Source organism: Mirounga angustirostris, unplaced genomic scaffold, assembly GCF_029215605.1.
Source record: "Mirounga angustirostris isolate CCGP_5_RB_7025 unplaced genomic scaffold, mMirAng1.0.hap1 SCAF_6, whole genome shotgun sequence".
NCBI lineage: Eukaryota > Metazoa > Chordata > Mammalia > Carnivora > Phocidae > Mirounga > Mirounga angustirostris.
The window spans coordinates 77,284,416-77,309,988 of NW_026991714.1; the positions used below are offsets into that span (position 1 = coordinate 77,284,416).

At 43.5% G+C, this 25,573-nt stretch overlaps 1 protein-coding gene across 3 annotated transcripts in view; it reads left to right on the forward strand.

Annotated features, from left to right (window-relative positions):
- The window catches only part of STAMBPL1 (STAM binding protein like 1), a 50,259-nt gene extending 25,560 nt beyond the window's left edge, over nucleotides 1-24,699 (forward strand). For 2 of the 3 annotated variants that reach the window (XM_064594576.1, XM_045877743.3), the window contains exons 3-11: nucleotides 4,220-4,437; nucleotides 7,767-7,842; nucleotides 9,685-9,780; nucleotides 11,843-12,200; nucleotides 13,292-13,416; nucleotides 15,440-15,577; nucleotides 19,715-19,827; nucleotides 20,824-20,923; nucleotides 21,673-24,699. In XM_064594576.1, the coding sequence (XP_064450646.1) occupies nucleotides 4,220-4,437; nucleotides 7,767-7,842; nucleotides 9,685-9,780; nucleotides 11,843-12,200; nucleotides 13,292-13,416; nucleotides 15,440-15,577; nucleotides 19,715-19,827; nucleotides 20,824-20,923; nucleotides 21,673-21,729 (1,281 nt within the window). In that variant the 3' untranslated portion in view covers nucleotides 21,730-24,699. Of the gene's footprint in view, nucleotides 1-4,219; nucleotides 4,438-7,766; nucleotides 7,843-9,684; nucleotides 9,781-11,842; nucleotides 12,201-13,291; nucleotides 13,417-15,439; nucleotides 15,578-16,881; nucleotides 17,066-19,714; nucleotides 19,828-20,823; nucleotides 20,924-21,672 lie in introns of those variants that run through there. The other variant, XR_006791272.3, reaches the window with a different exon arrangement.
- The last annotated feature ends 874 nt before the right edge of the window (nucleotides 24,700-25,573 follow it).

Sequence of the window (25,573 nt, forward strand, 5' to 3'; positions counted from 1 at the left end):
AGCACCAACTGATACCCTACATATGGCCTGAAAACCCAGAAAGAAGAACAAAAACATAACACATGTGAAATGAGTCACCGTTACTTCACAAAGTTGAGCACTTGTCGCTCCTCATCCATCTGTGGGGTCCTCTCCTTTGAGGAAGTGACTAATAAAGCCATCTTTGCTAGAGCTAAAAATAATTCATTTTGTCCACAAAAGCGTGAAATTTTAATCTCTCTGGTTAGATTCCAGGAGTGTGGGGGAGGGGAACTTCAGAATTGACTTTGTAAGCAGGGACTTCAACCTCTTTGTGCTTCAGCTTCTTCACGGATAAAAACTGGAAGCTTCCCTTGTGTGGTAATGACCGAGGGAGACGTTCTATATATGACACGCAGATGTTACTTTGGGATCCGGTGTAAAGGTCTCCACACTTGAAATTCTCGTTCTTCTCACTTTGCCCTTTAGAACCCAACACGGTCCGTGCCTTCTCGAGGTACATCTTAGAAGGAACAACATGCCTGAGACGAAATAACAGGAGCCCTGGGATCACAGGGACATAGTGTGAGTCCCAGATCATTCTCTGGGTGAGAATGTAGGCACATTATATAACCTCCATGGCCCCATTTTTGTACTTGGCACATTACGACAGTTGGGGACAATATTTTTAATGTTCCCAGCCAATCGTGGAGTCTTGATCAAAGGAAGCTCTCACGACTGTTAGCCTTCTCCTGACGACCAGCAGTATACTGAATACCTGCACTCGCAAAGCTTTAGCCCCAGATCACAAGGAAATGGAGGGGGTGCCTGGGTGGCTCATTCGGTTGAGCCTCTACCTTTGGCTCAGGTCTTGATCCCAGGGTCCTGGGATGGAGCCCCGCATTGGGCTCCCTGCTCAACGAGAAGCCTGCTTCTCCCTCTGCTGCTCCCCTTCTGCTCTTTCTCTCTCTCCGTCAAATAAATAAATATATAAATCTTAAAAAAAAACACAAAGAAATGGAGGGCCTGGTTCTTGCTCTGAAATAGGTCGTGACCCCCATCCTCCTTGCCAGGAATGTCCTTCACAGATGCTCAGTTGCTTTGACGGGAGGAGGAGCAGAGAACTGTAGGAACTTCTTCACTTTCTGACCCCATGCTGTCGGGGCACTGTGGGGGAGTAAAGGCAGCCCCCTTTCCTACCTGCAGAGGAAGGGATCATCCTTTTGGCACGTCTTAGGTGTTTTCTAGAACATTAGGTAGCAATGATTAAAATGTTAGTGGACATGTCACTGTAAAATGAACACTAAGGCTTTTTCATCTGGAGATTTTGTATTTTGTAAGGTATCACAAACCCAACATTAGAGATTGATGAAGACCTGAGGCTCTTTCCCCGTTTACTTCTGAAATCACTTTTGCTAATTTGGGAAGGATAGGACCATTCAGGAGAGCAAAAACAAATCTTACTTTTACTTCCTGGTAAAAAGATAATCCAGTTACAATCACATTGCACCTGTTTCTCTCTTCCTCTTTTATTTGGTACATGTTTTGATTATCGTCTGTGCTGCAAGGAACATGCTACATCCTAGGAAACAGGGATGGATGGACACTGCACACAAATAATTGTAATTCAGTGCGGACTGTACAGTAATAAAAAGTGGGCAAATTACTTTTGCACGTTCAGGATCCTGGAAACCCCCTTTGGAAAAATGTGCTAATTTCCATAGTTTTTTTTCCCGATCATTTTCTGATGTCGTTGACGCCTTCACCTGTGGTCGAATAGCAGCATTTTCCTTGAGGGCTGCTGGGCGCTCTGGGTGAGGGAAGGGCGGGCTGCGGCTCAGACAAGGCACACACTCAGGCCTGAGGCTCAGACGTCACAAGCTTCGATTCCTGCTTCTGAGGAGGGGAAGCCTCTGGCGGCTTCTCAGAAATTAGAAAGTCTTTTTGAAAACGAGAGGAGGAGCAAGACAGGGTTTGGCTAGAAGGAAGTGTGCCTTTATGTAAGGTGAGGTCACTGAGGCAGGGCTGGGGGTTATGTTCAGTCACACCTCTCTGTTCTCAGAATTCTGGACCAAAGGTAATTGACTGAAGATGCCAAGGTCAAAAATCCAGTGTACGCTTTATTCTTTATCACTTGGCCCTGGAGACAGATTCTGGGAGACTAGTAAGTCTCCTTATCCCTTCCGCTCTAAATTGAACTGGCCACCCAATCTCAGGAAGGATCGCTGGAGACTTCAGCACCAGGAAGCCCAGGCCCTGAGAGCCTCCTCTTGGGAGAAGGAAACGGGGAGGAGAACAGGTTTATGCCTCTCTGGTTGGTTATAAATTTCACCTTTAGAAACAAGAATCAGGGCGCCTGGGTGGCTCAGTGGGTTAAACGTCTGCCTTCAGCTCAGGTCGTGATCTCAGGGTCCTGGGATCGAGCCCCGCATCGGGCTCCCTGCTCCGCGGGAAGCCTGCTTCTCCCTCTCCCTCTGCTGTTCCCTCCTGCTCGTGCTCACTCTCTCAAATAAATAAAATCTTAAAAAAAAAAAAAAAAGAAAGAAAGAAGAATCATTCCAGGTCTCTAGGGTTCTATCTGTTACAAAATTGCCACCACAGTGGACCCCCCCAGGGCATCGGAAGATTCATTGCAGCCTGCCCTGACAGCTTGGATCCGTCATTCATGGCCAGACTAAAACCATTCCACCTGTGGATTTCTTTTTTAACTTCCTACAGACCTTTTAATCAAATGCGCTGCCCTTGACTGACAGAGGCCGACTCGGGGAGCTAAATTTGCTCTGGGCTAATTCCATTTCTGTTGATCAAAGGTTGCTAGAGGTGTCTAAAGCAGCGTTTCTCAAACTGCAGCATGCATCAATGCCTCTGGGAACACCAGTTGAAACATGGGTTCTTCAAGCCTGCCTCCAATCTGTAGATGCCAGGGGATGCCTGTTGAGAATTTGTACTTTTTTTTTTAACTTTTTTTTTAAAAGATTTTATTTATTTATTTGACAGAGAGAGACACAGTGAGAGAGAGAACACAAGCAGGGGGAATGGCAGAGGGAAAAGCAGGCTCCCCGCTGAGCAGGGAGCCCGATGCAGGGCTCAATCCCAGGACTCTGGGACCATGACCTGAGCCAGAGGCAGACGCTTAACCGACTGAGCCACCCAGGCGCCTGGGAATTTGTACTTTTAAGAAACTCCCAGTTGATGCTGATACTGCTGGAGCATGGACCGTACTTGGAGAAGCAGTGGTCTGAAGCTGGGGTCAGCAAACCATGGTCTGAGCGCCAAAGTCACCTGCTTGTTTTGAAAACATTTTTGAAAACAGAGCCAGGATCATTTGCTTACGTTTGTGGCTGCTTGCACATCGGCAGGGCTAAGTAGTTGTGGTGGGGACTCTAGGGTCTGCAAAGCCCAAAATGTTTGCTATCCGGCCTTCAACAGAAAAAAGATTTGTTGACTTTTTTGCCTTTCCAAAGCACTGAGCTTTTCATTGAATCATTGAATAATTATCCTGAATACATACGTTCTGTGTTTTCCCAAATGTGTACAGATGCTATTTTTATGAATAAAGTACAAATGTATGTCTTAATATCACTGACTTTTTCTTAGTAATGATTTTCATTATTTTCTCAGTCAGGGACTAATTAACCGTGCCTGTTAATGTACTATAATTATTATGTGCAGGTCTAAGAGTCTTTTTATGTTAAAAAGAAATAGGGGGTATCCTTGAAAAGGACTTATTGGTGAGGTTTTGTTCACTTGGTGAAAAAACAGGTCCTAAAAGCTTCTTATTAAACTGGATATATTTATAGTGGAAGAGCATTGAATCCTTAGAGTAACTTTTGAATGCAGACCACCTCTTGGAGACCCCTCAGAGGAGCATGATGTGAGCCCTCCCCAGACAAGAGTCCACCTGCTGGTCTGCTTCACGTGAGCCGGAATGGAAGTATCCATGAGGACATAAGGGTCAATGATACTTTACCTAAAATGACCTAAAGCATTTGCATACCCAGGAACTGCCACATAATTGTACCCTGAACCCTAAAGGAGATTTGCCCCCAACACAAAGGTGTGTCTATCCTAGAGATACATGTCTTCTTGGTGTCTGGCCCATGTGTTTCTGCACAAAGATTGCACTTTTATGGTATCATTAACTCTTAGGAAATGCTTTCCTTAGGGACTGGTGTCGGGTATTTAGTGCAGAAAATACACCTGTAATTTCAGTCCTGTTCATTTCTTATTTCTACTCAGAGGTTCCATTTTTGCTTTGCAGAAAAAGTTAGCTGCTCTGCCTGACCATACGGATGTCTCCCTCAGCCCAGAGGAGCGAGTCCGTGCCCTCAGCAAGCTCGGGTGTAATATCACCATCACTGAAGATATCACCCCACGCCGCTACTTTAGATCTGGAGTAGAGATGGAGAGAATGGCGTCAGTGTATTTGGAAGAAGGAAATTTGGAAAATGCCTTTGTCCTTTATAACAAATTTATAACGTAAGTCTTTTGTTTGGGAGGTCTTCAAAATGGGAAAATATTTACATGCTGTTTTAGTGAAACGGTTTGGACTTCAGGAATATTTTCATATTCAGACCAGTTTTGCAATCTCCAAAAGCATTAACTGTCCCACGTTTTTAGGTTACCAAGTAATGTATTCAAAGGCATCCCCACACCAGCTCTGAGGCTCAGGCATGGAGCAAGCCTCAGGGACATGAACAAGTCTCTCAATAGCCCTGTGTAGTGACGTGCATGTGCCTGTCTTTGGCACTCTTCACCAAGAGAATGTCCTGTTTTATGCTGTCCTCCCCCCACAGGAATGTCAGCTTTGTGAGAGCAGGAACCATATTGCAGCACCATCCACAGCACTTGGAACAGACCAGCGCCTGGAACAGACCATTAACGGTTTTAAAATTTGACTTGATAGGTTGGGACGGGGCGGTAAGTTGGCAGTTATAGGAAGGATCTGATTCAGGGATAGAAAGTAGCAGTTTCACATTGTAGTTAGTATTTTTTTAAAGATTTATTTATTGATTTGAGAAAGAGAGAGAGTGGGAGGGGGCAGGGAGAGAGAATCTCAAGCAGACTCCCCACTGAGCTTGGAGCCTGACATGGGGCTTGATCCCAGGATCCTGAGATCATGACCTGAGCTGAAATCAAGACTCGGCCACTTAACCAATGGAGCCACCCCCAGACGCCCCTAGTTAGTATTTTTTAAAAAGGCAATTTATTGGGGTGCCTGGGTGGCTCTGTCGGCTAAGCAACTGACTTCAGTTCAGGTCATGATCCCAGGGTCCTGGGATCGACCCCACATCAGGCTCCCTGCTCAGTGGGGAGTCTGCTTCTCCCTCTGCCCCCCACCCCCGCTCGTTCACACTCTCTCTCTCAAATAAATAGAATCTATTAAAAAAAAAAGAGTCAATTTATTTAGCTGTGTAATAGTGCTAGGTATAAAAGAGCTTCCAAAGTGTTGAGTGAAAGCAGCTACCTGAAACCCGTACTTTTAGCTTAATTAAAAGTCACATGATGATTGACTCCCTCGTTCACTTGGGGACTTAACCTGAGAACATCTGAGAACTGGACAGTTGGCAACACTCAGCCTACATGGGGAAACCACTGGTTTCTAGAGAGCTAACAATAAATATGAAATCGGAAGCTGTTGGGCAGAATTGATAGCACACATTCTCCAAAAACTTTAATTTCTGAACTCTAGGTCACCAGTTGCTAATATTTCTGTGTTGCCTTCTGCTGGTGTTTTTTGCCCACGTTCCTGTGGGGTCGTAAGTGTGGTTAAGCGAAAGACCACTCCACTGTCCACATTACCGAGTCACCAGAATGTTGGAGTTCCCTTCTGTCGTGAACCACGTGACAATCTGCAATGCACGTATCCCCCGTGGGCCTCAGTTCCTCATTACAAATGGAAGACGTAGGGGCAGAAGTCTCTCTTATCTCCAAATGGAAGACTTCTCTAAGCTCTCTTCAACTCCAAACATTTGTGACTTTATTCTATTTATAAAAAATAGCTACTTTAGGCAACTAACAATTTCTGTAGCCTCTTTAAACCATAACTTCCTCATTCAAGAAATGAGTTATTTTACCAACCCAGTGTCCCCTGTAGGCCACATGATGAGAGCACGTGTGATCTGTGAGAGGACACCAATAATTATAAGGTATCATGTATTAGTTGATCTTAAATAGTATTTATAGCCCATCATGGTCTATCAAGGAAGGACTTTTCATTTATTCAACAAATATTTACTGAGCACACATCATTAGCTGGACACTATTCTACTGGCTAGGGATACTTCAGTAAGAAAAAAAGAAACCCAGAATTCCCTGCCCTTGTGAAAGCAAAATCTTCATTTTACGTGGAAGTGATGCATCTGATTTGGTCTAAGGATTTCCCTTTACCTCTGCTGTCCCTTGTTCCTCAAAAAAGTGATGAAAAATAATGAACTCCTAATTAGCACCTCCTCATCCACTAGGGATTCTGACTGTCATTTCTCTTAGTTGTGAATTTTCAGTTAAGAGTTTCTGATATCAGGGCACCTGGGTGGCTCGGTTAGTGCAGCGTCTGCCTTCGGTCAGGTAACGATCCCAGGGTCCTGGGATCGAGTCCCGCGCTGGGCTCCTCGGCTCCACCCCGTTCTCCCTCTCCCTCTCTCTCACACACACATAAATAAATAAAATCTTTAAAAAAAAAGAATTTTCGATATAGACACATAGACACCATGGCACTCCTGACTCATCAGTGGTCCTCTGAGTCTTTTTCAATGGTAAGAAGAGATTACATTGATCTTCCTAAACTCTTTTTTTTTTAATTTTTTATTGCTATGTTAATCACCATACATTACATCATTAGTTTTTGATGTAGTGGTCCATGATTCATTGTTTGAGTATAACACCCAGTGCTCCATGCAGAACGTGCCCTCTTTAATACCCATCACCAGGCTAACCCATCCTCCCACCCCCCTCCCCTCTAGAACCTTCAGTTTGTTTTTCAGAGTCCATCGTCTCTCATGGTTTGTCTCCCCCTCCGATTTCCCCCCCTTCATTCTTCCCCTCCTGCTATCTTCTTTTTTTTTTTTCTTAACATATATTGCATTATTTGTTTCAGAGGTACAGATCTGTGATTCAACAGTCCTGCACAATTCACAGCGCTCACCATAGCACATACCCTCCCCAGTGTCTATCACCCAGCCACCCCATCCCTCCCACCCCCACCACTCCGATCTTCCTAAACTCTTAACATTTTTACATGATCCTCTGTGTTGCCAGCAGCATACGTGAGTGAGATAGTGTTCTGGCGGATCAAGCACCCAGGACCCAAGAGGGACCAAATTGACATGGTCTCTTAGGGAGCATCCTGACCCTCTTAGCCTCAGCGCTCAGTCCACAGAGCTTACTTCCCTGTAATGCCAAAATCATACTCATGCCAGCCTTTGGTGGAACGGCTGATGGAATGAATATAGGCTAAATAATGATGTATTAAGCACGTCCTTTTTGAAAAGGAGTTTCGTTCTCGTATTAGAAACCTTCACTGACAGGGGCGCCTGGGTGGCTCAATTGGTTTAGTGTCTGACTCTTGGTTTCAGCTCAGGTCGTGATCTCAGGGTCGTGAGATCGAGCCCCGTACTGGGCTCCGCGCTCAGCAGAGTCTACTTCTCTCCCTCTCCTTCTCCCTCTGCCCCTCCCCCTGCTCATGCATGCCTTCTCTCTCTCTCTCTCTCTGTCTCAAAATAAATAAATAAAATCTTTAAGAAAAAAAGAAACCATCGCTGAGCTTTTCCTGTCATATAATGCTAAGGATGTGCTTTCTCTTTTCCTAGCTTGTTTGTAGAAAAGCTTCCCAGCCATCGAGATTATCAGCAATGTGCAGTCCCAGAAAAGCAGGATATTATGAAGGTATTGTGAGGTCGATTCTCCCCCCGGGGGTCAAATGCTCCACATGTCTCCATTATTGATCTCCTCCTCCTCCTCCCTTCCTTCATCTCATCCTCTGGAGAGTTTGAGCACAGAAAATTCATTCCATTAGCCAAGATGTTTCGATTTCTTCTTGGACCTTTAATCATTGCTCCAGAGCCAGTGTGGGATGTCTAATTGAAACTGGAAGGGGGGAGAAAATAAAAAGATCGAGAATGTGCTCAATGTCTTTGTGGCGAGAAGAAGGAATTATTCACTGTTCTTCCCAGGGATTGCAAGAAAGGTGGTTCAATTCCCCGGATTTGTTTGAGAGTCATTTTGGCGGGTTTTGATTCTTCCATACAGTCCTGAACCTCAGAAGTGTTTGAAAATCAGTGTTGATTATTAAGGTGACCCCAAAGTTCTAGTTCTTTTCTTGTAGTACCCAGAAAAGCAGGATATTATGAAGGTGTTGTGGGGTGCTAGCCTACGGCGTAATCAAGTGTTTAAGGGTAAGGGGTGGCTTGAAATAGTCTCAAGGAAAAGGAAGATGTTTGCTGAAAAGTTCTGTATTCACCGTCAACCTTGGCAGCCGATAGAGCTTCAAGTATTTTTAGCTGAGAATATATATATATATATCCTTTTAAATAACATTTTTAAAATGTTTCCCATGTATCTGTGTTAAGTAGTTTGGTTGATCTTATATATGGAGGAAGATAACACGGTATATACAAAGCCATGAAATTTTAAGTAACTCTCCGAAGATGCTTGACCATATAATGGACAAGAGGCTCTCTTACCACTATGTCTGGCCTGAGGCTGCCTGTAAGAACCCAGATTGTGTCAAATGGTCATCTACATTTTTAAAAATTTCTATACACACTTATCTGAAGGGGCACTCACTGCCATGCCTTGTGTAGCCTTTCCACCGAATTCTCTTGTTCATTCAAACTCAGGCTGTTCTGTATGTTCTGCCAAGCTGACTCTTTTACTCTGATTTAGTTTTATTCTTATTTCTTCTCATAGGAAGCCATTTTCTGAAAGCATATACATTTTCTTTGTTTATGCTTGTTGAATAAATGGATGGGTGGGAGGATGGGAGGATGGATGGATAGATGGGAGGATGGATATAGATGGACGGATGGATGGATGGATGGATGGCAGAAGATTAAGAGAAAAGAAATTTTAGTGGAAGAGCCTGGCCAGAGTCAGATTTGGATTCTAGTCATAATGGGGCCACTAGCTAGTAGTACTTCTAATCTCTATAGGGCTTTGTTCCCTCATCTCTGAAAAGGAGGGTGGTACTTGGACTTAATCAGATTTCCCAGATTTTCTGTCCACTAAGAAGAATCACGGGAAAATTGTTTGAGATCCAGATCCCCCGACCCCTTCTCTAAACATGTTGATTCAGGGGAACTGGGAGGAGGCCTAGGAATCTGTATTTGTATACAAAGTGCCTCAGCCTCTTTTTTTGCAGTCAAGCGTAGCAATCCCTACCTACTGTGTTCTCCAGCGTCGCTTCGAACTATGATGCCATAGCATTTGCATACAGTGGAATGTGCAGTTACAAACCCACTGCTTAAAAACGGGGTGCCTACCTAGACGGAATGCTTATCTAACCGAGTCGATTGAGGTCTTACGAGAGGGATAATGCTTTCCCTTCCCTACTGAAAATTTGTGTTTCGGAGCCATAGCAAGGAGAGGTTTATATGTCCACCATCATCTTTGGTTACTTGTGTCTTGATTTCTAATACACATACAAGTTGTTTTTCTTTCTCAGCTGATGATCTGAAAGACTATACTGAGAATCCCACTAATCAATATGTATATATATATTTTTAAAAGAAACTGAAGGAGATTGCATTCCCAAGGACAGATGAATTGAAAAAGGACCTTTTAAAGAAATATAACATAGAATACCAAGAATATTTGCAAAGCAAAGTAAGTTCAATTGGTACATTTGTTTCATGACTGTTTTCTGTGCAAACATTTTTTTTAATTTCATGTTCATGTGAGTTTTTCAAATGGCTTGTGCATTTAAATTAAAAATTAAAGACGCAGTGATGTAAAACCAATAAAAAATTCATGTTGATATACGGGTTAAGCACTTGCACCAAAGATGTGGTATTTTTATTACCCTGCAACATCTAATCATGTAATGCATTAGAAAATAAACTTCCTACAGTGAATTTAAATGGAGCTTTTTGACCAACTCTTGGCCACTGTAACCTTGAGGCAGATGACTGCTCTTTGGTGATGAACAGAGGCAGTGGGAGATAGGGAGAATAGTACATAGTTTCTGACTTACCTTATTATGCAGGCCTTGGAAATGTGAATTCGATTCTTCAGTCTTACAGTCAATATTACATTGAGAGGGAATAATAGCTAACCATATGAGTGAAATGTAATCGTATCACCAATGGATGGTGGCTTCTGCATCCTTATTACATAAAGAGTGACAATGATAATGATGTCTAAGAGATTGAATGGCATTAAGAGAAAAAATTGATCTCTAGGACCTCGAGTTCAAAACTCAAACTCTTAATGTCTTCAGCAATGTTATAAAAATCGCTTTGCTTTTTTTGTTGGACTGTGTGTTTATGTGCTTTGAAATTGTCACTTGTGCTGCCTCTCGCTTGAGTTCAGGCTCATGAACTCTGAATGTGGCCCCGGGAACCTCCGGGCTTCCTGTGGGCGTAGCTGGAAGTCAGGGTTGAGTGCGGCGTTTTGACCAAGGGACAGAGGGAATGTTGAAATCTGAACGTTGCCTCAAGTGCGGCTATGGATGATTTGGATTTGACTTGAAGTATGATAGATGAGAATGCTCTTGGAGGTTCAGACAAAGCAACGGCAAAGGAGAGAAAGGCCCAGGCCAGTCTTCCTTCCCATCAGCAGTGTGCGTGTGGTCGTCCCCTCAGGGTCTCCCAGAGAGGAACAGCCCGGTCTGCCTTTGATGACACCAATTTGGTCCCAGTGGGCAACAGTGTCCCGAAGTATATGTCACAGAGAAATCTGTGTGGAGATAGAGTGGCAGCCTTTATGCCTAGGAGAGATGGACATGCCCATCAGTAAGCCCTTGCTATAGGGAGCACGGGCATCATCGGGAGCTTGTTCGAAATGCAGACTCTCAGGCCACCCCCCACTCCTGCTGAGTCGGAATCAGCCCTTCTGACGAGACCCTGGGGGATTCGTGCACACCCCCAAACTGCTGCCGTAAGCTGTGTCCCCCACCCTGCCCTTCCCAAAGTGACTTTTAATCAAAACCATTTGAGGAGCTTATTAAAGATTTATATTCTCTGACCTAATAATGCCTGGATTTTTTTTTTCTAAGACTAGGGAGCCTGGGAATCCTCATTCTAACAAAATTCCTGACTCGTCCTGATGGAGATGATTCGACCCCATTTTGAGAACCGTTTCCTAGGGGTTCCCCCTTCTCTGTAAAGTTCCAGCAGTCTGAGTTCTAGAGTCCAAGGCAAGAGGTTCTAGGGCAACACCGGCCAACAGAACTTCCTCCCATGGTAGAAAAATGTTCCATGCGGAAGCCGCCAGCCAGGTGATACTTAAAAGGTGGCTGGCAGGACTGCGGAACTCAATGTCTAACGTCATTAGACTTGAATTAATTTAAACTTAAGTAGCCCACAGGGCTGGCAGCTACTGTATTGGCCAGTGAGGTCTAGGGTGATAGAACCGTTCCCGAGATACTTTGCTCTGGTTATCGGTGAGGCAGGCCACGCTGCCAACCGTGACCTTGATTTTCTAATATTCTTCTAACGCGCAGGGGAATGGAGGGGACGTGACTGTCACGGCCTGCCCCCGGTAACATAATGAGTGGACGTGGAGCTGCCGCCTTGATCAGACTAAGGGGCTCTTGCCGTGATGGTTTCTTATTTCCCTCGCTGTCACCTGCATGTCCCTGCACGCACACCGCAGCGTCTGTGTCTCTCTGTCCTTGGCAAGCGGGGAAGTTAAATGTCTAATCCCAGTTGGCTGGTGCCTTTTCCAGAACAAATACAAGGCGGAAATTCTCAAACAACTGGAGCATCAGAGCCTGATCGAGGCCGAAAGGAAGCGGGTGGCTCGGATGCGCCAGCAGCAGCTGGAGTCTGAGCAGTTCCTATTTTTCGAAGACCAGCTCAAGAAGCAGGAATTAGCCCGGGGTCAGATGCGAAGCCAGGAAACCCCGGCGCTGGCGGAGCAGATTGACGGGAGCGCTTTGTCCTGCTTGTCCGCGCAGCGGAACAGTGCCCTGCTGAATGTGTTCGCAGACCAGCCTCCTAAGAGCGAGGCGGCCCCTGACGCCAGGCACTCACCTCCCGTAAACCGGGCTTTAAAGCCCGCGGCCGCTCTGAGCGCCGTGCACAGTAAGTGACGGGCGGCCTCCCTGCCAGGCCCGGCCGCGCTTCTGACCGAGCCTCCTTTCCACGACGGCTGGGACAGGGCTCCTCTTCCCATTATCCGCTGTGATAGCGCGGCGGCAGGGTGTGGTGTGAATTTCAGTGCCATCCGGCTTTCCCGCAGCCGTAACCTAACGTTCAGGCAGCACAATTTGCTTCCCCCCCCCCCCCCTTAGAGCAGCAACTCTCTCATAAACGGGGCCCTTATGTGGTCATGGGGCCAGAGATTTGAAAAGAGAATTCCGAGCATTTTTTTTTTCTTTCCTGTATTTTCTACCAAGAAACACCTGAATCTTAAAGGTGGACACTTAAACACTGGAAAGAAGATGCCGAGAAAATGGTTGGCGCAGACCTCGGCTTAAAACGTCAATGTTTCGCCTTTACCTGCCCCAGGAGGGTCTTGCTCACACAGGTAGTCAACCTCCAGGTGGATTATGTGCTTCTGCCCACAGTTAGGGCTGCTCGGGGGCGGCTCCATCCCCGCCGACAAGTTCCCAAATCCAAACGCAGACCCTGTCGGATGGCGTCTTGTTTCCATTTATTTTAAAAGAGTTGTGGTAGGCAACCGCTTTATAAATTACCCCATCGCGAATTATTCCTGAAAACGGTGCTCTTATTTAACCATCACCAACTCCCATAAAGACATAAAGTAACATGTGGAAGACACAGTGAAGAGCATCTCTCCTATGTCTTACGGTCTGTGAGATATATGCTCTGCAACCTTGGCACTTAGCAGTGTATTTGCTTTGTGCCACAAAAAAAAAAAAAAAAAAAACCTCACACATACGTGTAAACAGTTGATCTAAGGTGCAAAGGTGTTAAAATGCTGGTGCCTCCCCGCTTGTTCATGAGACAATTTATAGGCAAAGCGGAATTTTACCTTCCTTCTCATTGATGCTTACTGTTAAAGAGTTTAAAAATAAAATACAGAAAGTGGAGCACCTGAAAATTTCATCTTTTATGTTTCGATGGCCCTGCAGTTGCTTGCCAAAAACAGCTCTGATGGATGGGATGTAAGATTTGTTTCTTTAGCTTGTTCTGCCTTTCCTGTTTCTTAGATTTAGTGGTCGAAGGACTGCGGTGTGTAGTTTTATCAAGAGACCTTTGCCAGAGATTTCTGTTGCTGGCAGAATCTAACACACTCAGAGGAATAGAAACCTGTGGAATACTCTGTGGAAAACTGGTATGCCCTTTGTTTCATATCTTTCTGCCCACGATACGTTCAGTCGTCATGACTTTCTCGTCATAAGCAGAACAGAATAAACGCATCCTAACAGTTGCAAAAATTATGAGGTTATCTTTACCTAGATCAATGAACACAAAACCACTGTCATTATTCGTGGAATGGTCCTTTCAGGAAATGGGTTGTAAAATTTTAGGGATACCGTAAAAACTTGTTGTAAAGAATGAATCAAACCACATGTAAACCTTTGTTTAAAAAAATGATGGATTAGGGCCACCCGGGGGGCTGAGTCGGTTGAGCATCCGACTCTTGGTTTCAGCTCAGGTTATGATCTCAGGGTCGTGAGATCGAGCCCCGAGTCCAGCTCCGTGCTGAGTTCGGAGTCTTCTTGAGAGTCTCTCTCTCCCTCTGCCCCTCCCCACCTGCTCTCTCTCTCTCTGTCAAATAAATAAATAAAATTTTTTTTTAAAAAGGAAAAATGATGGATTATAGGTCTCCAGATTTCCAAAGCCATCTAGTTTTCTAAATTAGATTTCTATTGCAATTGTTAGTTTCCCATATATTTATCTAATTCACTCCCTGTTCTGATCTGAGGCAAGTGTCATCTCGTCACCCTTTTGCAGATCCATGTGGAATAAAACTAGGGTTCTGTTGTTTGGGTTTTGTTTTTTTTTTTTAGTTGCAGACAGGAGTTTCAACAAGCTGAAATCTTACGGCACAGGTCCTGTTTACGTATGGAAGATTTTATCAGAAATATGTGATGAAAGACAATGTCAAAATAGAAGGAGGGCCACAGAGAGAAGATGCATTTAATTTGCTAGTTGCAAGAAGGTTAAATAATGTCTTGTGGAAGGTGCCCTTTATGGTGTCACTTGGGTCCAGGCGCATTTTCCACCCTAAACATTTAGCTTGGGAACTGTTGCTTAACCGAATACGTTCTATTCAGCACACAGTGTCCCTACCGTATTCCCATTCTGCATCTTCATGTTTCCTCCAGGAGAGAGGAAGCACAGATGACCCAACACAGGAGTGTGACCCACCCTGTGCTCCCCTCAGCCACCTTGTTTGTCCTTCAGGGGCAATGTGCTCTGGATGCTTCCTCAAGACCATATGTGGTACCTAGTTTGATTGATTGATGGAGTCATTCATTCATTCTTCACTCATTCCTTCATTCGTTCCTTCATCGGACAGACATGTACTGAGTACCTAGATGTGCCAGGCACTGCGCTTGGTTTTGGCATTCTGTAGCCTCCAACAGCCATAGTCCTTTCTCACATGATGCCTCTGAAGAACCAGCCAGATGACTAATTCTCAGTGGGGCAGGAAAGCCCTTAGACCAGAGAGAAGGGGGTGTTTGTGGAGGGCGGACAGCCCCTCCCAGTACCAGCAGCTCCTCCCTGAGCATCCTATCACCTCTTCTCAGCCCCCTTCCTTCAACTCTTCCCTTGACCTGAAGGGAGCAATGTGTTTTTCCTTTTTCGTTTTCTAAATGCAAACCCAAAACATCACCTTACTTATGGAAAATCTCAGTGAGTTCCCCCAGTGGCAGGAGGAAAATTAGGTCTGGACGTGAAATGAAGTATCATTAATAAAATAAAAACGAGACCATCAACCTCCACAAACCTTAGAAATGTCCCTCAGTAAAGCCACAAAATCGTTTAACTAGTATCTCCCCCTCCAAATAAGCCTGCTGCTATTTTGTTCGGACTTTTTTCCTCTGCAAATGTAGTATATCAAGACATTATTTATTAACTGAACGATCATGGACCAGCCCGGGATGCGAACTCCTATTTGTTATACATTTTCTATTGTGAAAAGAGGTTTTGAGGTCCAGAGAGCTACCTCTCAGATTTTTGGCAGATTATCCATTTTTAAGTGTGAGGCTTTGATTTTGAGGATGTGGATGGTGGGGCACTCTCTAGTCTTACAGCAAAACATTGTACTTCCAGCTCAGGCTGTGGTCTTTTGTTTTTGTTTTTTTTCTCCCAGATGCTTGTTATTCTTTTTGCTGATTGTTTTTTAGACACATAATGAATTTACTATCACCCACGTAATTGTGCCAAAGCAGTCTGCGGGGCCGGACTACTGTGACGTGGAGAATGTGGAAGAATTATTTGGCGTTCAGGACCAACATGGCCTCCTCACACTGGGATGGATCCACGTACGTGTGACCTTTGGCTTTCAGTATATTTTCCGTGGGGTGCCGTTTTCCTTCTTGAGGAAATTTAGCTTCCTTTAAATCGTTTCTTCTTGATTTTTTTTCAGGTGGAATAAAGGTCATCATATTAAAGCATTCTCTTCAATGTTAGGTCATGTCTAAAACTGTCAGATCTGGATTTGGACAGGCTTATATTATGCTTTTTTTCTTACCATCCAACGTTAAAAGAGAGAAACATTTGGAAATTGGGTGACTTGCTTTGATGATTTTATAGAGTCTAATGGAGACCTAGTCAGATTTTTAACTAATTCGATGAGACCATTATTAATGTTCTCTTTCTCTTTGCCATGGGTCAAAAGTAGATTATTTTAAGAAAATTGCTGAAAATGTTTCTTTGAAACAGATGTTTTTATATATTAAACAGGAACCATACATTCTTCCGCATCTCCCCTCCAGGCCAAGGAGGAATTTATCACTGTACAAACAGCTGTGGTGGGGCCAAAAATATTGGGTTCCAACATCTACTGGGCCATCATAGGAGCAAGAAAAGGCTTGGCATGAATGAAAAGACATGAGTTTAAATCTCAGTTCTGCTAAAAATTCCTTACAGAAATGTTGGTAAATTATGTAAACAATCTGGGCATCAGCTTTATCATCCGTAGAACAGACGTCATAATAATTGACTTCCTGCAGTGGTCTGCAGTAAATGAGATAATGCCAGTGAATTTCGTGACACCTTTTTCTAGGAACTCAAAAACACCATTGGTTTTGGTGATGATGCTCTACTTTTCCTGTCCATGGTTTAATCTGTCTGGGGGACATTTTTCCATTCAGTCTTGTACATGTGGACCTGGGGTAGAGACAAATCATCCCACTATCATGGGATGATGGCCAAGATTTTCAGAGAGAATGAGGAGGAATTCAAGAGCCCTTGCAGAGAGAGGGGCAGAACACATGCTTGGATGGCCCCATCCCTCCCTACCCACAAAATCGGCAAGCACTTAGTGTTACATCATTTCAGAGGTAGAAGAGACTTTAGTCTCAGCTCTACCTAAGTTCCTTTTTTTTAAGATTTTATTTATTTATTTGCGAGAGAGAGAGAGAGAGAGCGAGAGCATGAGCAGTAAGAGGGGCAGAGGGAGAGGGAGAAGCAGACTCCCCACTGAGCAGGGAGCCCGACATAGGGCTCCATCCCAGGACTCTGAGATCATGACCTGAGCTGAGGGCAGACACTTAACCAACTGAGCCACCCAGGCGCCCCCTCCACCTAGGTTCCTATGTGTTCTTCGTCACTTCCTTGCTTCCAGGTGCCGCATTGAGCAGCTGGGGCTAATGAGTGCCCTCTCTCCCTCACTGGATTTGTGTGAGCCATAAACAAGACATCAAGTGTGAAAGCCCTTTGAAAAATATAAACCACCTCTCAAACGCAAGAAATGATTGATGACGAAGAGTTGGCAAAACCTTCCATATGTCTATTTGTTTTACTTAACAGTAAGTAATGTGCCTTAGTGGGTGCTTAGAAATTGCTGAATTTTAAAGGCACTCTTTAGTTTAATGTGATTTTCTGTAACAGGGGTGTATTTTAAAGCAAAATAAATTGCAGCAAAGAAATTATAACACAAACTGAGTAAGAATGACAGTCCATTATATTATACTTACACCGAAGAGTCAGTGTTAGTTTATCTTATAAAACATTTCCCAAATTAAAAACAGGTTTTCCCTTTATGGCCTGTGTATATAATATATGCAATAGTGAAGTTAAGTCATTTAGATGATGAATTTGGCAAAATTTTAGAATTCCAGGATTTTGCTTTTTGTTTATTTCACCATGGCAAATCATTGTGGTTTGATGCAAACCCTAAAACATTGTATTTCTAAATTTTAATGGTTGCAAATGACATTTTGTGATTTTTTTTTATTGAATAATAGTAGCAACACATTCCAGAGCTAGCTTTTTTTCAGATGTAAGCTAGTCCTAGGAAAGAAGGGCTGAATCAGAATCAAATAGGGCTAGATTCGCATGTGGACTTAGCTTAACTGGCTCCCTGAACGTTGGCATTATTTACTCTTGTGCTTACCTCAGTCTTCTCATCTGTAAAATGGGCATGGTAATAGCACTTTTCTCATGTTGTTGTAAGAGTTGAATGAGGTAATGCATGGAAGGTGATTTGCTCAGTGCCTGAGCGAATGACATCTGCAGCCATCCTCATCATCATGGTCCTGGCCATGGTCATGGTCATTTTTATTTCCATCGAGGGCGTGAGGTGGGAGCGCCATTTTCCCATGGAAGAGCTATTATTATCTGAGTAGCAGTGATTCCTCCTGGCAGAAATGTGCTTTCAGTCTGCAAATAAATGGACAGGCAGAGTGATTTGTCTCTTTGACAGTCTGCTTGCCGCCTCCACAGCGCTGGAGTCCCATTGAGCAATTCTTACTTTCTCACCGAGGCATAGACAGTTCTATGTAGTAACAGAAGGTTTGCATTGAATCAGATGAACAGGCAGTCAGACCCTCCTACTCATACCCTCACTAAAGCTTTGGGTTTTAAAAGGTAGGATAAAGGCACCTGGGTGGCTCAGACGGTTAAGCGTCTGCCTTCGGCTCAAGTCATGATCACAGGGTCCCGGGATCGAGTTCCGCATCGGGCTCCCTGCTAGGCGGGGAGCCTGCTTCTCTTTCTGCCTCTGCCTCTCTCTCTCTCTCTCTGACTCTCATGAATAAATAAATAAAACATTTAAAAAAATAAAATAAAAAGGTAGGGTAATTTCCAGTCCTCAGTTGACCTCCATCTTTGTAGACCAAGACCAAGAGTTACTTTTTCCTCACAGAATACATAACTTCTGTAAATAGATATCAATGACTTTTACTTTCATTCTGTTAAATCTGTTAAATAAAGTGGAAATGAGTTGTAATATCCTGCATTTCTTTAGCAGACCATAGTTACGTGTAAAGGCATGAAGCCGTGCCCTTTAGTTAATAATGACGATATTGGGGCGCATGGGTGGTTCAGTCGGTTAAGCCTCCAGCTCTTGGTTTCGGCTTAGGTCACGATCTCAGTCATGAGATCGAGCCCCACATGGGGCTCTATGCTCAGCAGGGAGTCTGCTTGAGATTCTCTCTTCCTTCTCCCCCTGCTTCCCTCAAAAAAAAAAGATGATATTAAAATAACAACAGCAATAACACAGGGAATGATTTTGATTCCTTTCTGTGCTAGGCACTATTCTAAGAATTTACATGGATTGTCTCATTTAATTTTAATGTAGCAACCCCATGAAGAAAATGATTACTGTCCTTATTTTATGGCTGATGAAATGGGCATGAGGAGGTTAATCTTAGTATCATACAGCCAATGAGCGATGGGCCTAGGACCCAGACAGTGCATGCCGGGGACCTTGGTTTCATGCTTAAAGTGGTCACATTCCTTTTTCAAGGGTAACTGGGGTTGACTGTGAATTTTAAAATCATGTTGGGTGCAGGTATTTTTCATATTCAAGTGTGTACCTATGATCTGTCTCTCGTATACACAAGCTTGTATATAGCCAAAAACCTGGAAGACACATCTTTCGATTTATAATCTCCCATTCCTTCTCATCATATGGGTATTTACTTACTGTAGGAGATGAGTCCCAAACGCCTCCAACAACCCAGAGAATTCTGTTCTCCCATTTGTAGGGAATGATGATCCACAAAAGGACACACAGCAAAATGTGGTAAATTCATTGAAAGCATTCCTTTTGTGTCCATGGTTTTGTATAAAGTATCTCTGTGTTTCCGATCACAGCTGTGTTCCTGACCAGCTGTGTGACCACGGGCAAGTTACTTAAAGGAACCTCGGGATCCTGTGTGTGAAATTGAGATGCTAATAGAAGCATCCCCTAGCTGCGTTGTGATGAGAAGAGTTCTGTCTGTTCTAATAAGCAGAAAGTGCATGAACACTTCCAAGAGCCTCTTCTCAAAGTCGTGGTTATTCCCAAGGTGCATGAGGGGAAGGATTATGTCAGCAACATATTTTTTAAAATCCTGATTTGATTAATGACGGTAAAAAAGAAAAAGCCAATTACGAGAGATTTCTCTTCGAATGGGCTGTGGCCTCGGCTAAGACAACTCCTCCAATAAGATTGTCCTCTTTTCTGTTTATAGACACACCCGACCCAAACTGCGTTCTTGTCCAGTGTTGATCTTCACACTCACTGTTCCTATCAGCTCATGCTGCCAGAGGCTATTGCCATTGTTTGTTCACCAAAGCATAAAGAGTAAGTGTACCTGTGGATGGGGTCCAAGTGAGGCGTTGTCTGGGGCTGCTGGGTTCAAGTGCGTCCACGTGGCAGGTGGTGGCTCTTGGATAGGCAGGCACCCAGTGCCCTTGGGAAGCAGAGATTGGTGCCAGCCAGCTCCCTTTTACTGATAGCTCAGCAGTCTTTTGGTTTTTAAGGTCCTTTCATAGTAGAATTACTGGCTCTCTTTACTTAGTGAGCATGATCTCCAAGTGGATAAACTGGATATTATTTCAGTTTGCCTTTTGAGATCGTGATTCTCCTGTTGTAAGAAAATTTCTAGCCTTAGCTTAATGACCTCCAAAGCCTTTCTAGGTTTGGGAGACAATGACTGTGAGAGAGTGATTATGAGCAGAGGAGTCAGACAAACTTCGAGTGGAATCCTGCCTCCAGCCTCAAATGGTGTGTGACTAGCAGGATACCTGACCACTATGAGCCTCAGTCTCTTTATCTCTGACACCACCCGTCGGGATTGATGTGAAGAAGCTGATGTGTAGAAAGGGCTTAGCATAGTGCCTGGTCCCACAGTTAGCACTTGACAAATATTTGCTGTTTCTTTAAACAGTGTCTGTGTTATTAGAGAAAGTAGAAATATTTTCCACCTGTGATTTCCTCCCACGGGGCCTCCATTTTCCATTCCGGTCTCACAGGACAGTTCAGCTGCCCCTCTTCCCCATTGCAGCCCAGCAGGTGCGTGGAGTTCGCCTTGGCCCCTCGGGAGTTTCTCTGTCTGGGCCAGTGGTTGCAAAATTGGTTTAAAAGATCGCTATGGAGGGCGCCTGGGCAGTTTAGTAGGTTAAGCGTCAGACTCTTGATTTCAGCTCAGGGTCATGAGATCGAGCCCTGCGTCGAGCTACTCGCTGAGCGTGGAGTCTGCTTAAGATTCCCTCTCTCTCCCCCTCCTCCCCCACCTGCTCGCCCTGGAAAGCCAAATGATCTTAAATTTCTATTCCTTTTGTTTCCACCCTGTAACAGCACTGGCATTTTCAGACTCACCAACGCTGGCATGCTCGAGGTTTCTGCTTGTAAAAAGAAGGGTTTTCATCCACACACCAAGGACCCCAGGCTGTTCAGTGTGAGTAGACTGCGCTGGCTATTTTTTTTTTTTTTTTTTTTTTTACAGATACTTATTTTTCACCTCTTCCTTTTTTCTTTTCTCCTTGAAGGAGAGAAACAGTAACAGTATAATATGGGATAAAACACTGAAGTGCTTAGTTTGGGGCTTTCTTATCCTGAAAATTAATCAAGCTTTGTAGTTACTTCTGATTTCTTTGCACGATCATTTTATTTACAAGAGAATACCAGTTTCTCTGTAGCACAGTTGATTGTGCATAAAGTTACCTTTCCATTTCTAAATGTTTCTCTGTGATACTTAAGGAAATGCAGTTTTCCTCAGACCCCAAGTAAGCACAATGAAAGAAAATGATATTTAGTGTCTCATAAATTCTTTCTGCCCGATGTGGCCAGATTAATTTTTTCATAACAGTACACTGAAAACTGTAAGCATACTTCTTGGTTAGCTATGTATAGCCCCAAAGAAACACTATTTGACTACATCTTTTCTTTCTAAATGCTTGCCTCGTGGTTCTCTGGTGGTAACGTCAGAGAAACATTATTTTGAAGTTAGAATCTACTTAAAATGACAATTACTTGGCAACGTCTGTACGTGTGTTTCGGTTGGAAATGAATAAATACGATTCTATTTGTTCTGATCGGAAACATTTTCAAAATTAGGAACGTTTTTAAGCTAGGAAATTCATATTCCCTTTCTGCAGAGAACCAGGGTAAACATTATGATGTAAAACCAATTTTTTTCTCACCTAGATATGCAAACATGTGTTGGTAAAAGACATAAAAATAACCATGCTGGATCTAAGGTGATGTGTTCCGAAGATTAGCACCGTCGACCCCAGACACCTACCCGTGGACGTGCGGTTGTGGATTTTCTTAAGACGTTTCCTGAAGTGACTGATATTTTGTATTTATACATTTTAGATCAGAAAGTTTGATATTTATTGTTCTTGCCCATGTTGAAGTTTCCTTTCTGGGTTGCTCTGTCTCTGGAGAAGCACAGTTGGGTTCCATCAATAGCTGTGAATGCGCCCAGATACTACAACCACACCATAAATAATGCTGCAAACAACAGTACGTCCGGTGTTCGTAGAGGTCTCCGCGCGCGTTTTCAGAGCTTTCCATGCTTCGCTGTATTTTTCTTGTCCTCGTTCCTATTAAAGGTCATTCCAAACAAGAGATGCTGAGTACCAGGGGGTCTCTCAGACAGGCCGTCTGTTTCTGCCACGCTTCCCTGTGGTCGAAAATGAGCAGTTTCCACGTGTGAGAAGAAATGTGGCTGTAGACGGTAGAGCCGTCTTGTGTTCAATGTCAAGCTCAGAGATACGTCTGCAGCGGATCCTAGTGGAGGATACCAGAAGAGCGAGCTTCTGTTCAGGGAGGGGTACCAGAGGGCTTGGGGTTAGCAGACGATTCATTAATTTGATTGAGAGGACTAAAAGCAGAGACGCTTGAGAGAAGAATGAAAAAAGACTCAGATGAAAGTGTACAGCTTGTTACCGTGAAAGTTAATAGGGGCGACGGGAAGAAGAAATGAAATGTAGGAAATAACTGATAATTCTCAGCCTAAGAGAATAAGAAAATAATTTGGAAAGTGTGCTTGCAATTAAAAGCACCTACCTATAAATCAAGGCACAGGGAACTGGAAGAAAAATACCCTTAAGCTGAATAAGGTGACATAAATACAACATGGTTTTACCGAGGCTTGGATTGGGATTTGTGACTGGTATCTAGATAATAAAAGCATTTACCTGGGTCAAAAGACAGGGATTAAATGGAAGGGGAGGTTTGTGGACTACGTTGGCCAGTTGAATTAGGAGGAAAAACTTTGTGGAGACAGAATGTGACCATATTCAGAGGTAAAACGTTTCAAGGGGCAATTAAGGGGCGCCTGGGTGGCTCAGTCATTAAGCGTCTGCCTTCGGCTCAGGTCATGATCCCAGGGTCCTGGGATGGAGCCCCACATCGGGCTCCCTGCTCCGCAGGAAGCCTGCTTCTCCCTTTCCTACTCCCCCTGCTTGTGTCCCCTCTCTTGCTGTGTCTTTCTCTGTCAAATAAATAAATAAAATCTTTAAAAATAAATAAAATAAAATAAAAAATAAAGGGGCAATTAAGGTAAAATGAGGCCACTAGAGGGCCCTAATCCAATCTGACTGGGGTCCTTAATGAAGAAGAGATTAGGATGCAGACACAGAGGGAAGACCACGAGAGGACACAGGGAAAAGACAACCCTCTACAAGGAAAGATGCTTCCAAAGAAACCAGACCTGTCCACGCCTTGATCCCAGACCTCCAGCCTCCAGAACCATGAGAAAATAAATTTCCACGTCATCTGAACCACTCAATCTGTGGTATTTTATTATGGCAATCCAGCAAACTCATACAGTACTTAATAAATATTTACTGACGTTGTTTTCTTTTTTCTCTCGCGGGACGGAATTGGAAATGACTTTCTTTGTTGTCACGCAGAAATTACTCTCTTCTCCACAGACCTTGTCAATTATAGAAGAGCAAGGCAGGTTTCTGTGGGTTATTCTCAGCTCCTGAAGGTGCTCCTGGATTCTTCTGAGAAGTGGTTTGTTTGCGGAACAATTGGCATTATATTCGAGATGCAGTGTCAGTGAAGGTCATATCCCAGGGCTGGTTCCATATCTCCCCCCACTTCATCCCACGCTGCAGACACACAGGTCATGCCAGAGACTGTGTTATTACAACTGCTTGGACTGAGACTGAGGTTTTTATTGGGGAGCCAGCCACAGTGACCCCAACACGTGGAAAGCAGATGTTTCTCACCTGGCACGTCTTACAGAATTATGTAGTGAGAGAATGTTCTATGTGAAGAGGATGCTTGAGAAATGTCAAGTGTTGGGCACTGATCAAGGAAAAGAGGAAAACGTTCAGTTCCTTATTCTTGGAATTTAGCATGTTATTTGTCACAAAGACAACAAATAAGCCAAAAAACTCTCCTCTGTTCCTTTAAGAAACGTGTTTCCTTTTCTAGCGTCTTGGCTCTTTGTGAGGCAAGAATGTCTTTTCCTTGGGGACAGTTGACAAAAACATTAGTTAGTGGCTCTGAGTCATCATACTGATGTCCGAGAAGACTCTTTTTTTAGTTATCAAAAGGCACGTCTTCTTTTGGATTGCTTTGACAAAAATACCACAGGCTGGGTGGCTTAAACAACAGACATTTATTTCTCTCAGTTCTGGAGACCCGAAGTCTGAGGGAATGCCAGCACGTTTGGGTTCAGAGCTCATCTCCCTCCAGTGTCTTCTTATAAGGACACTAAAGTCCCATCATCAGGGCTCCACCCTCCTGACTCAGCCACCCCCACACACCATCACCCTGGGGACTCAATTTCAACATACGGATGTGGGGGCGGGGGAGGGAGGTACAAACATTCAGTCCATAGCAAAGCAAGTGCCAAAAAGCTAATGTTTTATCCATTTGCCTTTTTTTTTTTTTTTTGGAAACGTTGCTGTACATCTGAAATCCCATAATTACATTAAAAAGAACCATTCATGAGAATGTGAATATGTGAATAGCTGTTATTCTAGTCCCTGTGATCTGGTGTTCAAATGCCTTCAAACAGATTTACGGAATTAAGAAGATAGTTTTCAGTTGATTAAGTCATACTAGGTATTAGTTTCCAAGAACAAATTTCTCTAAAAGAAAGGGTTGTGTTTTTTTTTAATTAAAGCAATATATCTTATATTAAAGTTTTATACTTATGCTTTTAATCTTACAATATTTTTTATAATTAAAATAATTTAATAAAATCCATATTCCTGTATATGTTTGAATGATCAGAGAGGAGCTAGAGAAATGGAAAAGATGACAAAAATCCAGGGGAGAGAACATTACTTAGAAAGGAAACTAGCCAGAATTCAGCGTGCAGTTGGGGCAGTGTAGAGGATGAGGGAGAGAAAACAGAGTAACAGGATGAGTGTTGTAGACTGCCGTACCGAATTTGCTTGAAGTAAATACCTTGGGCATTATCTAAAGCAAAAGACACTCTAAAACCATGGAGATAATTTTTCCCCTCCAGCAGGGAGGATTACCTACACAGCCACATTTATTCAAGTTTAAAATTCTTCTGTGCAGTTATTCTAAGAGAGAAGTGCATGGACAGACTGGTCAAAAATAAGTTTCACAAGGTTTTCTCTCACTAAAGGCTGATGGACAAGAAAAACAAAACAACTAGAAGACGTTTGCTCTATTCCTGAGTTCAGGCAAGGTTTCTTCACTTCTAGAAATGTGTATGAATTACTGATTTGGCAGGTTCCTTGCAGCAATAAAATGTTGTACTTATTGAAGTTTTTTGCAAGGCAATACATTATATTTTTTTCTGTTTTTAAAAAACTATTTGTTGAGGTAAAACTCATGCGACGTAAAACTAACCATTTTAAAGTGAACAATTCAGTGACACTCAGTACCTATGTAATATCGTGCAACCACTACCTCTGACTAGTTCCAAAACATTGCCATCACTCCGAAGTGAAACTCCTCACCCACTAAGCTGTTCCTCCCCATTTCCTTCCCTCTGGCTTCTGGCAACCACTGACTTGCATTGTCTTTATAAATTTATCTATTCTGGAGATTTCATATAATTGAAATCATACAATGTGTGAACTTTTGTGTCTGGTTTCTTTTACCT